At 42.0% G+C, this 19,261-nt stretch overlaps 1 protein-coding gene across 4 annotated transcripts in view; it reads left to right on the top strand.

The window, feature by feature from the left end:
* The first annotated feature begins 15,512 nt into the window (after positions 1-15,512).
* The window catches only part of NHSL1 (NHS like 1), a 174,663-nt gene continuing 170,914 nt past the window's right edge, over positions 15,513-19,261 (top strand). For 2 of the 4 annotated variants that reach the window (XM_056488660.1, XM_056488661.1), the window contains exon 1: positions 15,513-15,962. In XM_056488660.1, the coding sequence (XP_056344635.1) occupies positions 15,620-15,962 (343 nt within the window). In that variant the 5' untranslated portion in view covers positions 15,513-15,619. The remainder of the gene's footprint in view (positions 15,963-19,261) is intronic. The other 2 variants (XM_056488663.1, XM_056488664.1) reach the window with 1 other exon arrangement.

A 19,261-nucleotide genomic window follows, 5' to 3' on the forward strand; every position in this document is an offset into this window, starting at 1 on the left:
CTGCCCGGGAGAGCGGGTCTCAGGGGTCGGGAGCGGGTCTCTCGCTCAAGGAGCGCCCATCCTCATCCCCGCCACACATGTGCCCGGAGCGGCCATCCTCCCAGCTAAACCAGGCACCCTGCTGCCACGCGGAGCTGGATGCACCTCTCGGTGTCATTTCCGACCTGGATTTCAGTCCTGTGTCGTTGGCTTGCAGGAACGTAATTTTTAAGGCAGGCAGTATAATTAGCAGGGTGTGCCTACCTAGCCTGAGTAATTAACGAGTTCAGCCCCACCAAGTCTATTTCCTGCTGCTGTCGCTGTTGCATTTCTGGTCATCACATCTCACCCCAGTGCTCCCTGTCAGTAGCGGCTTTGTGGACTTGAATGGTCGGCACAGCTTTCCTATCTATGGCTGGTAGCCTGAGCTGTTTTCCCCCCGTGTGACAGTAGTTCGTGGCCTAGAGAAATTAACTTATCACTACCTCTACAACTAGTCAGCTTGAATTTCTTAAACCTGCAACCAGATCTTATTTTTCACTTGAGAAGCATGTTGTTCATTACGGTATGTTTTGTGATGAAGACTCTCAGACATTATTCACACACCAGTTGTGAGAGGTGGTATAATCCACATCACCCACAGTGAAAATATTGACCAGAAGCGTTACTGGTGTTTGCAAGTGGGTGTCTCAGTATGATGCTGCCTCATGACTTAACAGGTGAGCAGCACCTGGAATGCATCCCTGCCTCTGTCTAAACTGTCCATGATACCAAGAGAATGATTCTCCAGTCATATCCTGATACTGAACCTTCTTATGGACCTTGAATTAGACCTGAGAGGCACTTGGATGGGATGTTACAGTTGTGAGACTCAGTGGCCACTTTGACACCCAAAAGGGAGATTATCTGTCAAAGGGAGATTGATTTGACGTGATTCTCAGGTGAATGGCAAGGACCAGATGTCCACTGAAGGTCATCCTACGGCCAAAGTAATTCCTTGCAGGACGACACAGTTTGGGTCTGAGGAGCTGGATCGCTTCTGATACATTATGGCCAGTGTTGTTGCAAGAGGTGTGTGATAGACCAGAGATACACTGACAGCTCGGTGGGAATAAACAGCCTGAGGGTGTTTGCCTGTAGGCGGCTGAGAGGAGAGGAATTAATTAATCTCTGTAACGCTGGAGATTACACAAAAAGCCAGTGGTACAAGACTTAAGGGACAGGTAGAGAAGCTGGAACAGTTGATTCTGTAATACAAAGGGCTTCTGATATCTGGTTTGGCACGCGTTACAGGGAAACAAGAGCTAGCAAAAGTCACATAGGCTGTGAGCCAGACACAAATTCTCAGTCACAAGGCTGCCCAAGTAGAATCCTCATTTGCACACATGCATATATGTGTATGCATAAATATATAGGAGGCTACAAGCAGTGGACAAATTGAGACTTACAGGCAGATTTCTGCAGCCATTTGGGAAATTTATATGAGACAAATTCTGCTTCTCCATGGTAACTTTGGAAATGTTTGTGGTCATTCAGTTCATTTCTCACATGCTATATGAGTAACTAAATGTACCTGCCTTGCAGTTGGTATATAGAGGTGTGGTTTGCTTTTCCCCCGTGTGATTAAAGGTGTTCTGTTTGACAGTTTGGATGGAAGGTGACTGAGTGCCCTTTGTTTCTACCAAAGCAGTTGAAATAGAATGACTGATGTTCTGTTTTTAAATAAAGGGGAAATGTTTCCCCCACTAAGCAATTTTAAAATAAAATTACTTTCATATTCAGGAAGCAGTTGGATTCCACAGTTAACCCTGCTTCGGTTTAGTGCCTCAGTAGGAGGGATCAAATACCACAGAAAAGACAATCAATTTTAGCATGCAGGTAATATTTTGCTCCAAGTGAATTTCTTATCCCTGCACAGTACACCACATTAGAATTATTATTAAGGTGCCTCTGTTATTTTTATATCTGATTTAGCAGAGCCTACAGGAGTAGATAATTGGAAAACATCAGACTTTTCATAGAGAAAGGAATTTTATAGTGAATAATTAATTTCTTTTAAAGGATAATATTAAGAGCAAAGAATCAAAGGTAGTATGGTCTTGATTTGATACTAGAAATCCTATTGCAGATAACAGTGTTGCCTAGAATCAAATAAAGTTTGAGAGAGAAAAAAAGCATGTTTTTCACTATCTCTATCTGAGCTTGTGCATAATTTTGTATTGTGATAATGATTCATGGTCCACAAAAAAGGCTTTTTTCTTCCTTTAAAAGGCTTTTTTTCCTGACAACTCCACCATGCATTACAGTGGTAGCATTTGTATATATGCTTGTTGACTGAAATGCTGCGAGGATAACAGTGTTTTTAATGGCAACAATGTTATTGTTAAAGCAGTAAATTAAAAAGTTAATTGAATCTGATTTTATTTACATGTATATCTCCTTACAAACTAGCGGCCCACCTTTGAAGATGCTTTGAAGGAGAACTTCAAAGAACTTAAATCTGTACTTTGTATTGAGATATGCATGCAAATAAAATCAGATTCTTCTTTCTGAAATCTCTATTCAGTTAACATGAGATGGCAAGTCGGTTCCAAGGGCTTCCAAGACAGTGATGAAAGCACTGGGTTCTTTAGCTTCTCTAGTTAATTTCAGATGTATTTCACAGGTTGGCACCTTGTACTCAGAGAATCCTGTAGCATCACCTTCCGAAAAAGAGCATGGTCTGGGACATATCTCCTCATAGGAAGGAGTTTTGCTGGTTCATGAGGAGCAGCAAGGTGTGTATAACAAAGTGTGTATTTATCTATCAGCCAGACAAATGTGCAGAACAAAGCAGCAAAGTTGAAATTATACATATAACTAATTGCAAAAAAATTAATATGTATGTAGAATTGTGTGGACTAGACATATGTATTCTTTACAGATTGGTGACAGATATGTCCTCAAGAAATGGGACTGAAAATGTGTCACCATGTATCTCTCTCTCTCTGCACACTGTCATTATGCTAAGTGAAAAAATATGGTTGTATATAAGTGTTTAGACTTATGTGTTATTGCTGATCAGTTTCTACATCTCTAGCATGAATAGTCCATTGTGCTGTTATGCAAGAGCAAGCAATTTAAAACCTCCACCAGTATTGTGTGCTTATAAAGTGTTCTGATTGCACAAAAAAAACCCCAACAATTCTTAATTAGCAACCAAGACAGTAAATACATGACCTGCTTAAGAACTGAACAAATCTTTTACCTGAATGTGGATAAAGAATAAACCACCTCCTCGGCCAGCAGCATGGTGTTTCAGGCACCCAGGACATAATGACAAGGGAAGAAGGAGGGAGAAGAAGGGACTTGCTGAATCCCTTGGAAAGCAGCAGTCACCCCAAGAATTGGCCGTCTTGGACAGCCCTGCCTTTCCCCCACCCCACTGCCCAGGAGTACAGGAGCCCCACTTCAGCTCAGCCTGGCTACTTCTATTCCTGCCTAAGCTAAGCATCTCCAACTCTCTCTTCAGCTTCTGGATGGACACCTGGAAAATTATTTTTAAAAAATGTTAATATATCCACTAGTTAGTCTGGATTTCCCATTCACAGTGTCATGAAAGTAATAGTGGTTGGAAAGCACTTCTCAAGGTCGTAGCATCATCAGTTTGTAAGAGACATCATGAGGTCCAAGTCAAAGCAGATCAACTGTGTGCATAGACCAGGCTCCCAGGTTTTATCCAGCCTCTCTTGAAAAACTTCCAGGATGAGATCTGCACCAATGTTCTCTAGCACAGCTTCCTCCTCTGAGCAGGGCTACTGCCACATCAGGTCAGCTTTGTCTTTGTCAAGTCATCAGTGTCTTTGTCTGACCAGGCCTTGAAACCTTCAAGGATGGAGACTCTGCAACCCCTGCAGAGAGTTTGTTCCAGTAGTGCATTACTATCCTAGTGAAGTTTTTCATTATACAATTTTTAGTTGTTTAAAAACATGCTAATATTTTGTATGTGTTCAGTAGATATAAAAGCTATTGTACAGTTACATTTATCTTCCTCTAAATATTTAAATATTTGTAATATGCATTAAGATCCCCAATGAAAGAGCACTTTAGAACTGTACTTTTGCTGTTTCAGCAATCCCAGTACTCCAGCTGGAAAAGGAAGAAGTCTGTCATTGCCTCTGCAGCACAATCAGTATTTCAGGTACAGTCCCAAACCTAACACAATTTTTCAGATTCTGTCAGGGGTGTGAAACTAAGATTATCCATAAATGTAATGGTGTTCCCTAGTGCATAATGTATTCTCCTTTAGAATTATTTCAAAAGAGTTTCCATGATTTTAGATGCTGGCAGGTTGTAAAAAGAATAGGGTTTTCTGATAGATAAGGATGATAGCTGATTTCCACCTCACAGAACTGTCTTGCTAGGACAGTGCTTGTTTACATATTAAAATACATTATTATCAAATAATTCCATCTACATTATAATCAAATAATTCAATTTCACTAATTTTATCCTTAAAAAACTGTTTCTTACAGGACTCAACCCATTGATAGACATGAGAAAAGGCTGGAATAATATGGCACCACTCCTGCATGCATTTTCAGTAGTTGACAACAATGAATTTCATATGAGCATTTAAAATAAATGAAAATAAATCTCCAGCAAATTCTTCCCCCTTGGGCAGCCTGCTGAATTATTTTTGCAGGTACTCACTGGGCTACTCACTGTAAATGTAACAATGTTTACAATCACTCTAGGATTGTAGCATCATGGTGTTTACAGAATTCTATGAAAATCAGCAAAACGGAACTCCTGTAAACCAAAATAGGGAGTAAACTTTAAAAACAAGACCAGATCAGAAAACATGCGACAAATGGCTCTTCTTCTCTACAGCTGGGGTGGTATCAGTGCAAAGTGTGCTCTCTGATGTATGTTATAGAAGTAATATGTGGAAAGGATTGTTGGATTTTATTTAAGCTAAAATTGGTAACACCTGTTCTCGGCAGGCACCTGCTCTTTTCCCCTTTTAAATATTGAATAATGTTTATGATTAATTTAGTACAACAAGATAGAACATGCAGCTCATGTCACAAGGAACCAACGCACATCCTTTGTTTTCTGTAACCTGTTTTTTAAGCTGTTCAGTAATTTATCACAACAGGATCATAATGGAGTAGAACCTTGCAAGAAAAAAACCCAATAGTCTTAAGGTCACAATTGAAATAAAATACTTGATCGGTTGTTTTCATAGTTTGGCTAAGTGCCTACAAAAATGGGTTTATTTTCTTTGCCTGTGTTTACACTTCATGTCAGTAAGGAGAAACTCCTATTCATATTGTCTCTATGAGATGCCACTGGATAGTATTACTAGTACAGAGTCACCCAGACATGCCAGGGAACGTTGAGTAAATAAAGTTTAACTTCTCAAAGCAACTTCAGCCTCACCTCCACTGTGCACAAACATAGGATGGAGGACTTAATCACCTGTACACGCCTCTGAATGTCATGGGCAAGAATCCCAACGGTGTGAGACTGTGCAAACTCAGGGAGCAAATAAACAATTCCTATGACACAAACCATAAACTAGATGGATACAACACAAAAGAAGAAAAAGGAAACAATTAGATAACCTGTATCTACATGATCCACCGTGTCAAAGGTTCTGCTGGCATCAAGGGCAGTGAATTCCCATTCATAGCATCCAGGAAAGAATTTGTAGGAATTTTTTTTTTGGTGGATCATTTGGCTTAAAAGGAAACTGGTCAAAGTTACGATTTTATTTTTGAGCCACACAATATAAAATTATCTCAAATCTGCTTCTTTCTTTTTTTTCCTTTTTTTTTTTTTTTTTTTTTTTTCTTTTTTTTTTTTTTCTTTTTCTTTTTTCTTTTTTCTCCCCTAAGCTAAATTCCATATTCAAAATGATAGGCCTCATTTGAAAACTTCAGCTCAGGAAAATTCAGTAATTTTTCAAAGTGAGATCTATGAAGATTATGCCTGCAAGAACTGTAAAGGTAAGCAGCTAGGTTTCCTTTATTGAATGTACTAATAGTATGAAATACAGCTCTCACAGTTATAGAAATAAACTTGTATTCTAGAAGTATAACTCAGATTATTGTCTTAATATCAAAGTAGAACAGTGAGTTATTTGCAGTCTGCAAGTTTTCCTGGTCAGATTTGTAGTTGGCCTCGAGTCATTTCTCTGTGTTGTTTGGAAAATTGAATTCCCTTCCTCCTCTATAGTTTGGTGGCTAGAGTACAAATACAACTGCTTTGATGTTTTAAGAGCATCAAGTGACTATTTGTTTCCAGGCTAGAAGATATATTGCTGAGAAGTTCCACTGACTAAATGTCTGTTCTCTGAAAACAGACATTGGAAAGCATGTTTGTAATATCAGACTCTGTTTTGTTAGACATATACAAATGCAGAACTAAAACCAAACACAAATCCATTCCCTAAAGAGAATAAGTATACACAGAAATATCTTCACAGAAAATTGTTTCCAAGAAATACACTAAGCAGTTTTCCAAAGTTTTCTTTTTTAAATATGATTTTACTCCAGTAACTCTAATTAGCAAAGGAAAAATTAAGCATCTGAAACCTTTTCCTTTGCATTGCAAATACTAAAGAGGAATAGCAGCAAGAGTTCTCAGCTCCAAACAGGACAACTGTGACAGTGGGCACCATATTGATGTAGAATAAAGAGGGCCTTTGGAGAAAAATTTTTAAGGCTTAAATATGAGCTTTTAAAATAAATCAGTGATGGAATACAGTGGGCATGTGAGCAGCACTGTTCCACTGAAGGCAATTGTATATAGACTAATAGTTGATTATAGTATGGTACAGTAGATATTTGTCAGAATAATTCTATTTTAAGCTTTCCTTAAATTAATAGGAATAGAATAATGGGTTTAAATGATACCTCCCTTTAAAGGTATATTAATAAGCCCCCCAATTATTTGGAAAGCATGGTAAAGAGTTATAGACTTAAGTGAAAAATGACTGACTATATGACTTCAATGTTTTGGTTGTGGGTCACAATGACTGTGTTAGTATTCAGAACTGCAGTTGCAGCTGTCATTAAATGCAAAGCATAGAAAAACTGGCACAGCAAAGAGACAAATTGGAATAATTGTAACACTGTTTATTTGGTTTTATTTAGGTTTTATTTCTTTTTTTCTTTGTATGTATAACCAGGCATTAAATATTCAAACTTCCAGAAAGAGACCACAAGGGTGAGTCCTGGAAGTAAGCTAAATACAATCAACATTTTGGGTTTTTTTCCTTCTAAAGGAGCTGTTCCTGAAATACACTGAAATTCTTCACACTTTCTTTCACTTTGTTTCTAAGAAAAACTAAACAGAACTTCTTTGGTTGAATTTCACTGTATTTAAAAGTTGATTAATATGCAAAGCATTAATATATTTTTTTTAATTGAACTAAAATTTTATTTTGCTAGAAATTATTAAAACTGGGCATGTTCATAGACCTTTAAGGAATGTGTACTCTGCTGAATCCGAAAACACTTGGAAGAGAAATAAGGTCTATCTTGCATACTGTGCTACATTTTTTTACTAATTTATGAACAAGACACTAATCCTTAGCTTGTGCAGTTTGTTGGGTCCATGCACTGAAATAAACACAGCTGCATTTATCACAGTGATTGCATAATCACATACTTGGTACTCCCAAACTTCTGGGAATATTCAAATAACAGTATGTGGTAAAAATCCTAATTTTCTTTACCCTCTCTGTTATTCTCAATTTATTTTGTACTTAATTTAAGGCTTTTTTTTTTTTTTTTTTTTTTTTTTTTTTTAATAAGTTAGATATTTTAGTAGTAACGATTCTGCAACAACAGTAATTTAGATCATTTGCACCAGTTGTAATGAGTGGTACTGCCATTGCACAGCTCATAGAAAATACAAAGGTGCCACTTGTCACAGGTATTGCTTTGAGTGATCCTTAGCTCAGCTGTTCCATGTAGCATAGACTTTACTACTCAGTGTAATAGCCATAATACCATCCATGTTTCAAATTATTATTTTGGAATATGAATATATTTTATTTTATTTTATTAGCAATATGCCAGTCTTTGACACTGACTTTATATAAAAACAAAAGCACTAAGCTTTGCAGCACAAGCACATTGTACCTCATTGTATCTCATCACAAGGTAGATGAAATTATGCAAAAGAAAATAAACAAGGCAGCCAGAGACCTTACCACAGTCACAAAGTCTTCCCAAATGCATATTTAGGAAGAAAAACAAAAAGAATTTTTTCTGGCCTGCTGTAAATATCCAGAACATGGATAGTATGCTAAATATATGTAGGAAATATTTTGTCTTTTTTTAAATCTGAAAATGGAGAGGGGAGTTTAGACAGTGATGGAGTCACAGATTTCTGCACACACACCCGCTCTAATTTCACCAGTGATTGTTTCATCCATGGTGGAGGTCCCAGGGACAAGCCATGCTCACTCACAAGGAAGAGAATGGGGAAATCTGTGCTGCTTGATAGAGGGTTTATCATGCCCTGCATTTTTTCAGTGATCAAACTGTGCATTTTATTTATGAGGCAGAAGCTGCTGCAACTATCAAAATTCATTCATGACTGTCTGGCATACCATCCTTTCGTATTCACAACTGAAATGAAACAGGGTGTCATCTTTTTTAAGAAATGTTATATGCATAGTTTAAAGAAGTACTTTGCTGTAGCTATAGTCTCCGTTGGTGGGAAGCTAACATCTAAGGAGAAATTAAGTTCTGCTTTGGTGACCAGCACTGTCTGCATGTTTGGGATGCAATTAAGAGGCTTTTGTCCATTGGATGTATTGTTTACCCTGAGCCCTGAGGCATTCATTTGAGAAGATAATCAGCTTTGTTAAAAGAATACAATTTCGTCTTGTTTGATGGAATTTTTTTTTAATTTGTTTTAGATTTTTTGTTACAATATTTAGTTAGCAAATCAAAATGTAAACTGTGTAATTGCTTCAAAGGAGAACAAATATAATACAATTAGAGAACATATAAATGTGGTCAGTGTCCTAGATAAATAAAAATTATGTACAGGACTTACACAAGCTTTTGACATGATCTGTTTTTATTAAAGCTAAGGACAGCAGCAAAAAACTTTGGTTAGCATTTATGAAATCTCTATATGTTTATTCTGATTTTCAGTTGATAATTTCTGCAGCCCTTGTTTTTCTAGATGAAGTTTTTCTTGCACAAATAATGACATCCATATTCCTATTGTACAGTCGCTGTTTGCATACCTGTAGCTATGAAACTCAGTAATAATGAATAGTTACACATTACTTAGATTAGATATAAGGAAGACTTTTTTCATGGTAAGGGTGCTGGGGCAATGGAACAGGTAACTCAGAGAAGCTGTGGCCACCCCATCCCTTGAAGTGGTGAAGGTCAGGGTGGATGGGGCTTTGAGAAACCTGGTCTAGTGGAAAGTGTTTCCACTTTATCAGTGAAAAAAATATATCAGAAGTTTTTCTGCTATGGAGGAAGCACAGAGTGCACTTTGTTAGGAGACACAGAAATGCCTCAACCAAATGAAGAAAATTAGTATGGCAACTCCAGAAGTACTGTATTGACCCATTGAGATAATGTCTCAGCAACTTGATTTCTCTTTGGGGAGAAATAGGTTGGGATTGTTTCAATTTTCCAAGAATAGGAGTCTTAAAGGCAGGCTGTCTCTGAATTCCACACAACCACGATGACTGGCAGCCTTTTTTTTGCACTCTACTCAATTGAACACCAGGAGCAAAAACCTCTGGTGATCACTTGTTCTGAAGGGGCTGTTATGCTATAGTTGTATTTTCCTAGGCTCTATGATCTCTTGCGTGTGTTTCTATTCACAGACTTGATTGCCTCCACTGTTCAGCTCCCTGAGAATGATCCAATGTATTGCTGTGTCTCAAAGTGCAGAGTACATTTTCCTGCAATTTTTTCACAGCATGTCAGCTGCCTCTTTTTATGCAGCAGAGTTGCAGCTGTTCTACGCTGATGACTTCAGATGCTTGCAGAACAAGCCTCAGATCATGCATCTGTGAGCAGGAATGGAAGGAAGGAAGCAGGGGTGGGAGAGCTCCTCTTTTAGAGGCAAAGAGCTGTTACACATCGTTGGTGTGCAGTTGAATCATATCCTTAGGCCATCACAACTACCACTTCCTCCATGGTGTCATTCCCACTGCAGTTAGCTTTGATTGTTCCATTGCACCACTAGTAGCATGGCTTTTATCCAAAGTCAGCTCTGTATAGATAGAAAAATGAGAAAGGGTTAGAGAGGTTAGAGGCTGGCTGAACACAGCATGCTGACTCTCACACTTGTGTAGACAGGCAGAGCGCTGTAGCTCAGAACAGCTCAGGCCAGCTAGGCAGAACAGCCCAAGGTCTGAACCACAAGCTGGGCAGACTTGAAGAATAAGTTGCAGCTTAATGTTAGGACTGAGAAAAGATCACTGGCACTGGTGCAACAAAACACTAATCTTTACAAAATTGTTAAAGAAAATACTGAACTCATCTACCTTGAAAGTTCTTTGAATAATGGGGATGAAGGTTTTGGAATTACGCTTCTGCCTTTGTTTAATGTTGACAATAACACAGTGAAGAAAATCAGAAAAAAGTGCTGCACAATGAAACAGAAAATGCAGCTCAGTTCCAGGCTTCATGTAGGTACACGATCCAGGGATACCCCAGACAAGGAAAGCTCGGGGTTCACAAAAGTTGGAAACTATTAGTGTTAAGGGAATCAGGACCTTGGAAGTAACCTGTGTCAGAGAGAAACCTGTCATCATAAGAGAAGTTCCACTATTAGTTTTAAAGGACTATCCACAAGATTCCTTTTCTGGACAAAGAAGGTCTTTTGGGCCATGCTGGGTATGAACTCAAGCACGCAGAAATACCAGTTCCTGATATAAGGTGGAAGGAAACTAAGGATTGAAAGTTCTGCTGCATAGTAGGGCAAAGGCGATCTGTGGCCCAATGTAGTAGTGCAGAAGTTTAGAGAAACTCAGCAAAGAAGCTATAATTTTTTTAGCAGTAATTAATTTTATAATTTGATATATAATGCACAAAAAGTATGTGGTCTTGAGGGACAGAAAAAACCCTGGTACCATTTGACTTTCTCAGGAGTTGTACTTGCTCCCATTTGTTGGCTGTCTTATGCAGGTTTCCTTGAAAAAGGTTTTCTACCAAGACAAATGACTACATGATGGTTAAAAGAGACAGTGACCCAGTAAGACTGAAAGCATCCACATACTTTCGGTTAACCAAGAAAGAATAAAATGTCAGAACTTTTCTTGCAGAATTGTCTCTGCTTTAAGCTTACACCAAACTTCTACAGCTCAACAGGTAAAGTAAGTAAAAAATATGTAAGCTGGCTATGTGTCCAGGACATTGAGCTTGCTTTCTCCACTGCAAACAAGAGCTCACTAGAGCTGCTCTTAGAGTGACCAAGAAATGCCCTCCTCCATCTCTACAAGTTACACTGTTGTTATTTCTGCATATATATTTTTGTTGGTTTTCCTAGCCTACACAAGCAAATAGCTTCAATGTGTGGGCTAAAATACAATGGATGAGCTTGGTGATCCCAGCTGACTACATCAAAAACCCTCTTGGCACGAAAGTGAAATTGTACTTTCATGCCAAGAGGGTTTTTGATGATTTCAGGAAAAGCTGCCTGATGCTACATGGTTGGCCACGTGGCTTTTGTACTACTGCTCACTGCTTGCTCCTGAGATCCCAAAAGGATTGCAGAAGTAAGGCAAGGGAAGAGCAGAGTTCATTCTGCAGTAGGTGATGAGTAAATCCCACAAGACTTTTCTTCTGTTAGCTGAAGTAGAATATGAAAGTTATTAGGTCTTTAATTTGGTAATTTAACTTGAGGCTTAAAATGCCAAAGGATGAAAGCTACAATTCAAACATAATGAACTTTCTAGTGAATTTGAACTTTGATTAAAAATGCAATAAATATTAGCTTGAAATATTTAGTGGAGTCTCTGCTGTCCTTTTGTCTACCTTTCTCTTTTGTCTCATTTTTCTATGCTCTGTTCCTCTTCTGAGAGGATCTCCCACTACTGACTGAGGGTATTTGGAGGTGTGAGACCCAGAACACCAAGTCACAGCTCTGCCAGGCGTAGCTCTGCAAGTGGAAATGACTGCTGCTCACTGAGCTCACAGACCTCCTTCTCCAGTGGATGCAGCTACATGGAAAACAGCTTCTTGCTCGCACTAATTGCATACCACAGTTGCCAAAAATCTGCACTGTGTGAGTACACAGGGTCATGATGAGCTCACCCAGGGGCAGGGATGGCTCACCCTAGGGCAGCACCCTGCCAGACAGCAGGGACAGCACTGGAGCTGTCATCTTGCAGCCAGCAGTGCCTACCTTGACTCGGTGTCCCCCCTGGGCCTGCAGGAGGATTTAAAAGGGCCAGGAGCATCCTCACAGCTCTGCCAGAAAAGGAAACATTTCCCAGTTATAACCTCTAGAAACAGACAATGTGAACGGCTTCCTGAGGGAGATGGGGTGTCCCTGAGAAAGTCAGTACTTCTGCTGAATGTAGAAATTTTAAATGCTTCCTTTTCAGCATGATGAATACTTTAAATTTCCAACTTTGTAAGTATTTAAGCTTCATTTCTTTCCTATATCCCTTCTTTTTGCACAGAAAGAAAAAGCTTTGAGGCCACTCTTAACTGGTTTCAGTTAACCAATCTTCAGTCATTCAATATGTACATTTTTTTTACACTTGTTTTCTTTTCTGAACCTTTCATGTGGTAACAACCCATCCCAGAAAAACATACCATATAAATTGATGAGAAAAAAAAGTATTGTTCTGAAATAAACACAGAGAGTCTGAATATTTCAAGAACATCAGTGCATTTAAAATTCAGATTTATTTCTTAACTTGGTTTAACTGGCAGTCCTAAAAATACCTTATTTTTATGATACATTATTCCCACCAGAAATATTCAAGCTGTCACAGTAGTTTATTTCGCAGTTTGCAAACATGCGAACCAATGAAATAGCTAGACTTCACTGGCAGTGAAATCCCATTCACTTACAGTAGCTAAGGCTCCTTGCTGCATTTAGATGTTGTCTAAAGCTTTGATTTCTAGCTATTATTCTTCCTGTGCTCAGATCTGTTCTAAGTACCTTTTCCTGCTTACAGATAAGAACATGCAAAAATATTTGCAGTATCAGGATGTGATCTGCATTTTCAGAAAAAAAAACCAGACTGTAAATGTACTTTTTTGAAAGTAGTACCTATTACTGTACTTAAAAATTAGTAATTTCCAATCAAACAAACGCATAGCTTTATGATATCTACCCTGGCAGACGTGTTGCTGTGGATTCTTTTCAGCTGAGACCCTAACTGACCTCTTTGATCACTTTCTTCCTACTGTGTTTTTTATTGAAGTCCACCTCGTTCAGGGTACTCTTATAGTTTAAACAAAATATACAAAGAATCACTCCTCTCATTTCAAACATGCTGGTGAAGGATGAAATTTTTATCAAATGACTACCCCAAACAAACATGTCTAGGAATTAATGAATACATTACATGCCAAAATAAAACCAGGAGAATTCAACAAAATTACTTCTTCCCATCCTCTGATAATCGATCCTGACAGCTTCCCCATTGAAAATTATTTCTTTGGATTCCTTATGTGCTTAAACCTCTGATCAAACACCATTTGCCTGTTTGCATCATGGTCTTCTCATCAGTTTCTATAAATATGGCACACGTGCACTCAGTGGTACTGTCTGTGACACAAAACCAGTGGGAGCATTCCAAGTTGCAAAGTTATCCATTGGTAACCTGTTTGGACAGAGGTGTTAAGAAAGGAAGCTTTGTCCTTTATTTTTTAACGCTAGATGGCATTGCTTCCTCCCCGTGCCCCCCAGGGAAAACTTGAAGATGAAACTTGCTTTGATTAACGTAAGAGAAGAATGAGTGACTTGCAAGTTTTGCTATGACTATCACCCTTACAAGCCTTTCCAGTAAATCTTAATCTTGAGTGTGCCACCAAGCCTTGGTTTGAATTCCTCCGTCTGCAGCCCCCACACTTCTCCATGCACCAAGGAATTTCTGACACGCTACGGGTGAAATGGTCTTCTTCAGGTTTCTTTTAAGTAACGAACGCTAAAGCTACAAATGATACATACTATGATGCAGAATATTTTGTTACAAAAAGTGTGTGTCCTCAAGATGCTAATGAACGTGGGTGGATATGTCCCTGGACCTTTCCTCTCCAGCTGATTCTCTTTCTTTCATCACATGTATTCATCAGCTGCAGCAGGAGCCAGAACAAGCTATGAGGCAGGAAGGAACTATACAACCACTTTTCCCCAGGGCCCTTTCCCACAAAAACAGAGGGATTGGGTTCCTCTCTTTATCATATAGCAGGAGCCAGAGCCAGTAGGGCATTGTCCAATTAAAATTAAATAGCAGCTGTTGACAGTTGCTTGTGGGCTAAATTGGTTCTGTGGGGAATAGCTCATTAGAGCCGTCATCTCCATGAAGAGCTGATTGTGTCCTACGCGGGCAGGGCGTGGGGGCTTCTCCGGCTGGGACCCGCCTTGGGTCCACAGCAGCATTACGTGCAACGTTTGGTGCTGCCACACTCCATGTCCCGGGTCAGACTTTTCTTCTCCTACCTTAGTGTCAATCTTACTAAAAATTAACCGCAGAGAACGCCCCGTTCCCAGACAGGCTTCTCTTCTTCCCCCACCTTGGAGCAGCACCTCTGGCCTGACCCGCAGCAGGGCAGGGGAAGGGCTGAGGCGAGACGTGCTCCCTCTCTCTCTCGGCCCCTTTCTCCGAGCAGGGGATGCGGACGGGCGGGCTTGTCCCTGGGGAGTCCCGCTGGTCCTAGCGCCGCGGGGCCGGGCCGGGAGCAGCTACCTTGGCTGGCCGGGCAGGGTGAGGCTCCAGTTCGGGAAGCCACAGGTAGGCGGCGGCCTCCTGCTTTTCCCAGGTTCGTGGAGGTTTTTCCCCCCCCCTCCTTTCCCTCCTCCTCCTCTTTTTCCAGCTCTCGCTTTCCGGGTTGGGAGTTTGGTGCGTTCAGAAAAGTGCCTGCAACGGCGCGGGGTTCCCCAGGTGGAGCTGGTCCGGGCTCTCTCTCCCCTCCTCCTCTGGCTGGCTTTCCTCCTTTGTGGCCGCATCCAGGGCGCTTCAGTCCCCCTCCCACGCTTCCTCTTTCCCTCCCTCCCCGCCTCATCCTCACTTCGTGGAGAGAAAGCCGGGCTCTTTCCTGTCTCCGGCCGGCCCGGGCTCTCTCTCCCCGCGCCCGCCGTGCGGCGGTGCTGCGCCCCGCTCCCCCTCCTCTTCTCTTCTCTCCTCTCCCCTCCCCGCCCGTCCCTCGCTCCTCCCGGGGCCGCTCCCGCCTCCGGGGCCACTCCCGCACATGGGCGCCGCGCGGGGCTCCCCCTGCGCCCAGGCGGCCGCGGCTCGCCCCCAGCCCCGCAGCGCCTAGCCCGCCCGATTCATTCCTGTTGTGCTGCTCTCTCTCTCCCTCCCTCTCCTCTCTCTGAACTTTTGTCACCGCGCCCGCTGCGCGGATGAAGACTTTTCGCGCCGGGGACGCCTAGCTCTCCCGGCCGCTGCCGTGCCCCGCTCTGCCCCGCGTCCCCGGCCGCGATGCCGTTCCCGCTGCGGACCCTGGAGCCGCTGAAGCTGTGCAGGTTGGAGGAGGCCGGCGGGGATGGCGCGGCGCCGGGGGAGCACGCCGGGCCGGCGGAGGGGGGCGGCGGGCGCCGCCGCGGCGCGGTGCCGCTCTTCGGGACCCTGGAGCAGGTCAGCTCGTACGCGCTGGTGTCGCTGCTGATGCAGCTCTCCGACCTCTCCCGCTGCGCCGGCGACATCTTCGGCGGGATCCTCAGCGAGGCGGACTCCCTGTGCCACCGCAACGCGAGGCTCCAGCGCCGCCTCGGCGCCCTGGAGGAGCTCCTCGCCCGCCTCGACCACCGCAAAGTCAAGATCCGTGAGTACCGATCTTCCCCGGCGCTGCGGGCTCGGCCGGACGGTGGCGGGGCGGCTCGGGAGCGGGCGGACCGGCAGGAGGGAGGCCGGGCTGCTGGCGGGGCAGGCTGGGCTCTACTTCGTGATTTATTTGAAAACGGAAAGGAAAGAGGGAAACTTCAGCATCCCCGTCTCTCTTTCCCCGTGCTCAGGGGCGGCGGCCGCCCCCGGACCCGCCGGTGCCCAGGGAGCCGGCGCTGCTCATCCCCATCCGGGACACCCGGGCTCCGTCCCGGGGCTCCGGCCCTGGATGTCCCGGCCCGTGCCGGGCTGGCTGCTGCCGGTGTCTCCCCGGTGCTGCTGTGCGGAGCCCTTGCTCACCGGGAAGAACAGGGTTGGCCGGGGGCGGGGGCCGCCAGCACCGGGAGCCGGGAGCGCTGTGATCCCGGGGGAGTTTGTTTGTATGTTTGTGCCGGGTTTGCGCTAGACTTGGGATCAGCCGGGCTTCTGACAGTTCAGCCCACATGCCTGATTAATTCCTTTGTATGTGCATGGGAAGACCTCAGTAAATAGAAACCTGGGTGTATTTTGCAGCTGGTTTAGTGTCTCCCGGTTCTCTCGAGCTTCTGCTCTTTGTGCAGAGCTGATCTCAAACTTGAAATTTCAACTTCATACGGAGCCCAGGCAAGATGCAGATTTTGCCTCAGATTCCTAAGTAGTGGCAGCATGGGGAGGCTGTTCTTAAGTTTCTTTCAGAGCCTGTAAAGTGGCCTTTAGAAGTGACTAATTGTACACCTACACAGAGCTATAGGAAAAGGTGGTTTTTTTTTCCTGAACTTGGTCCAGCTTTGGGGAAAGGATCCAGTAAAACTTGCATCTGGCACAATGTGGGAGATGGCTTGCAACATCAGCTTAGCTTTCTCAATGTGCTGGAAACATTCAGGACCCAAAGAATTGTGTTGCAACTTCTGTGGCAGCTGTATAAGGTATTAGCCCATCCTAAATAGGGTTATATTGCTCAGAGACCATTGACAGTTTTCTTTTTCAATGGAAGCAGAAAGCTTACTTTCTATATGGCACACTTAAGAGCAAAATTGATAAGGAAGGCCTTGCAGAAATAAGATTTAAAGGGTATGAACCCTGTATGGATAACTTAGCTGTTTCATTGCAGAATTACTCCTCATGGTATACTTGAGCATGTGATTTCTCTGAAGGAGGACACCTTCATCACCCACACCAAACCTTGTGCTTTTTAAGTGTGAGGCTAAAGTTTTGTGCTAACCAGTTTTACTTTTTTAGGTGCTTTATAACTGAATGATAAGCTGAAGGACCATTTCTTCCTCACCAAGTCAAGTATAACCTTTTCTGCCAAGATAGTTATGTTAATTTGCTGTGGCATGGTGCTGTCACACTTGAAATATGAGTGTGTTATTATTGGGGATACCTGCAGTATAGTGGTATGTTAAGTTGATTGCCTGATAGGAAGCCCTATTTATTAATCTCAGTTTAAATAGGACACTGATGATTACCATACACTGGTGCAGTGTATATAAAGGCATGGGTGAAATAAGGCTGCTGCTGCACTTTGCAAACCCTGACATTTTATTTGTCAGACTCTTAGTGATTGTATTCTTTCTTAGTCACCTTCTGCACAAGTTATAGATTCATGAATTTTTGTTGTTGTTGTTATAACTCAGTTCTTCGGGCTAGGCCTGTAATTGCTTTTAATTTGATTGTCTTTGCTCTTGATATTGTGTTGCCCAAAACTGGATACAATTCTTGTGTTTTGCTTTCTCTGCTCGGTTTTAAATTCTTTGATAAGTGGCATCTCTGCTGTTCATTCAGTTTTGCCACTTGAAATGTCATTGCTGCTGCTATATTCACTTATCAAAGATCTCGTTCATATAAGTCTGAGAGAATTAATGATTATTTGTTCTCACTTTTTTTGTTTTGTTTTCCAGTTTGGTTGTTTGATTGTTTGGTTTTTGTTGTTGTTTGTTGGTTTGGGGTGTTTTGTTTTGTTTGTAGAAGAAGGTTATTTTATTTACCTGTTCAGTCACTGAGAATTGATGTATAGGCTGAGGATATTGACATGAAGTTGTACATAAAGCCATGGCAATTCTTATAGGCTTTCTAGATACTGCAATCTGGTCAAGGAGGTCAGGTAGGATGCTCAGTTGCAGTTAGTCATGAAATCTCTGTAATACAAGCCATCAAGGCTTGTCTGTAAATTTAATCCTGTTCCTGACAAAGAAAGTTTAAAGGGAAGTATATGGAAAACAAAGAGAATGGTTTAATAATATTGTCTTTGTTTGGGAAAAACAGCAAGGAGGATTTTTCCTTCCAATTTTTGAAGCCTCATGGAGAAAGCTGTTTGCTGGTGCAGGATTGTAAGAACAACAAGGATTGTATAATTGCTTTCCCATTTACTAGATTTTTCCTAATCATAAACCTTTTTTTGTGAGGCAGATATTGTAAACTGCTGCACCTTTTGTGATGCACAAGTATACACACAGGTGCAGTATGATATTGTGTCAGATGACTTAAGTAATTCTTGCATTCAGGATGAAGGGATAGGACATTGTACACCTGCTTTTCAAATCACGGGTAATTTCTACTTGAATAAATGGCTTTTGTTCTCTTTGTGGGGCCCAGACAATAACTTCCCCTTGCAACTAAATGTCCCAGAGCATATTTTCAGATCCCAGCATGTTGATGTATGGGAAGGACCAGAAGAGGACTAGAAAACTTCAAATCTGGGTTACAACCACTTTTTGTGAAGTAGCTGTAGATTGGCAGCTGGTAGAAGATATGCTGTGTGTGTCTGTGGTGCTTGGGAAAGTATGTACTTTGAAATTGTGTGGGGTTTTTGTGTTTTGTTTTTGTTTGGTTGGTTTTTTTACCATCACTGTTTTGTTTCAAAGTGAAGTTTACATGCAGTACCCTTCAGATAGCAGGGGTCCCTCAGTGTTTGCTCCTTGCTGAGCATGGACAGGGCTGTGAGGGAGGGAAAGCAGGCAGAACAAAGCTCTTTGTCTTCAGTTAGTCACTCTGCAGTCATTGACTGTGCTTGCTGGTCTGTCTGCACAGTGTGTCCTTGTGTGTGTAGGATCCATATGCTCCTAGATGTGGATATTAGAGTATAAATAGGTAAATATGTCTCAGATGATCTCTGTTTCTCTTCTGTTACATACTCCCCAGTATTCTGAAGTGAATCCATTATTCAAGGACATCCATTCACTGCTCCACACAGGAGAGAACTTCCTGATGTGGCAAACTGGCTAAAGATGTGCTGTAGTGCAGTAGGTGCTATGTCTTTGC

The sequence above is a fragment of the Oenanthe melanoleuca genome, chromosome 3, assembly GCF_029582105.1.
Source record: "Oenanthe melanoleuca isolate GR-GAL-2019-014 chromosome 3, OMel1.0, whole genome shotgun sequence".
Taxonomy (NCBI): domain Eukaryota; kingdom Metazoa; phylum Chordata; class Aves; order Passeriformes; family Muscicapidae; genus Oenanthe; species Oenanthe melanoleuca.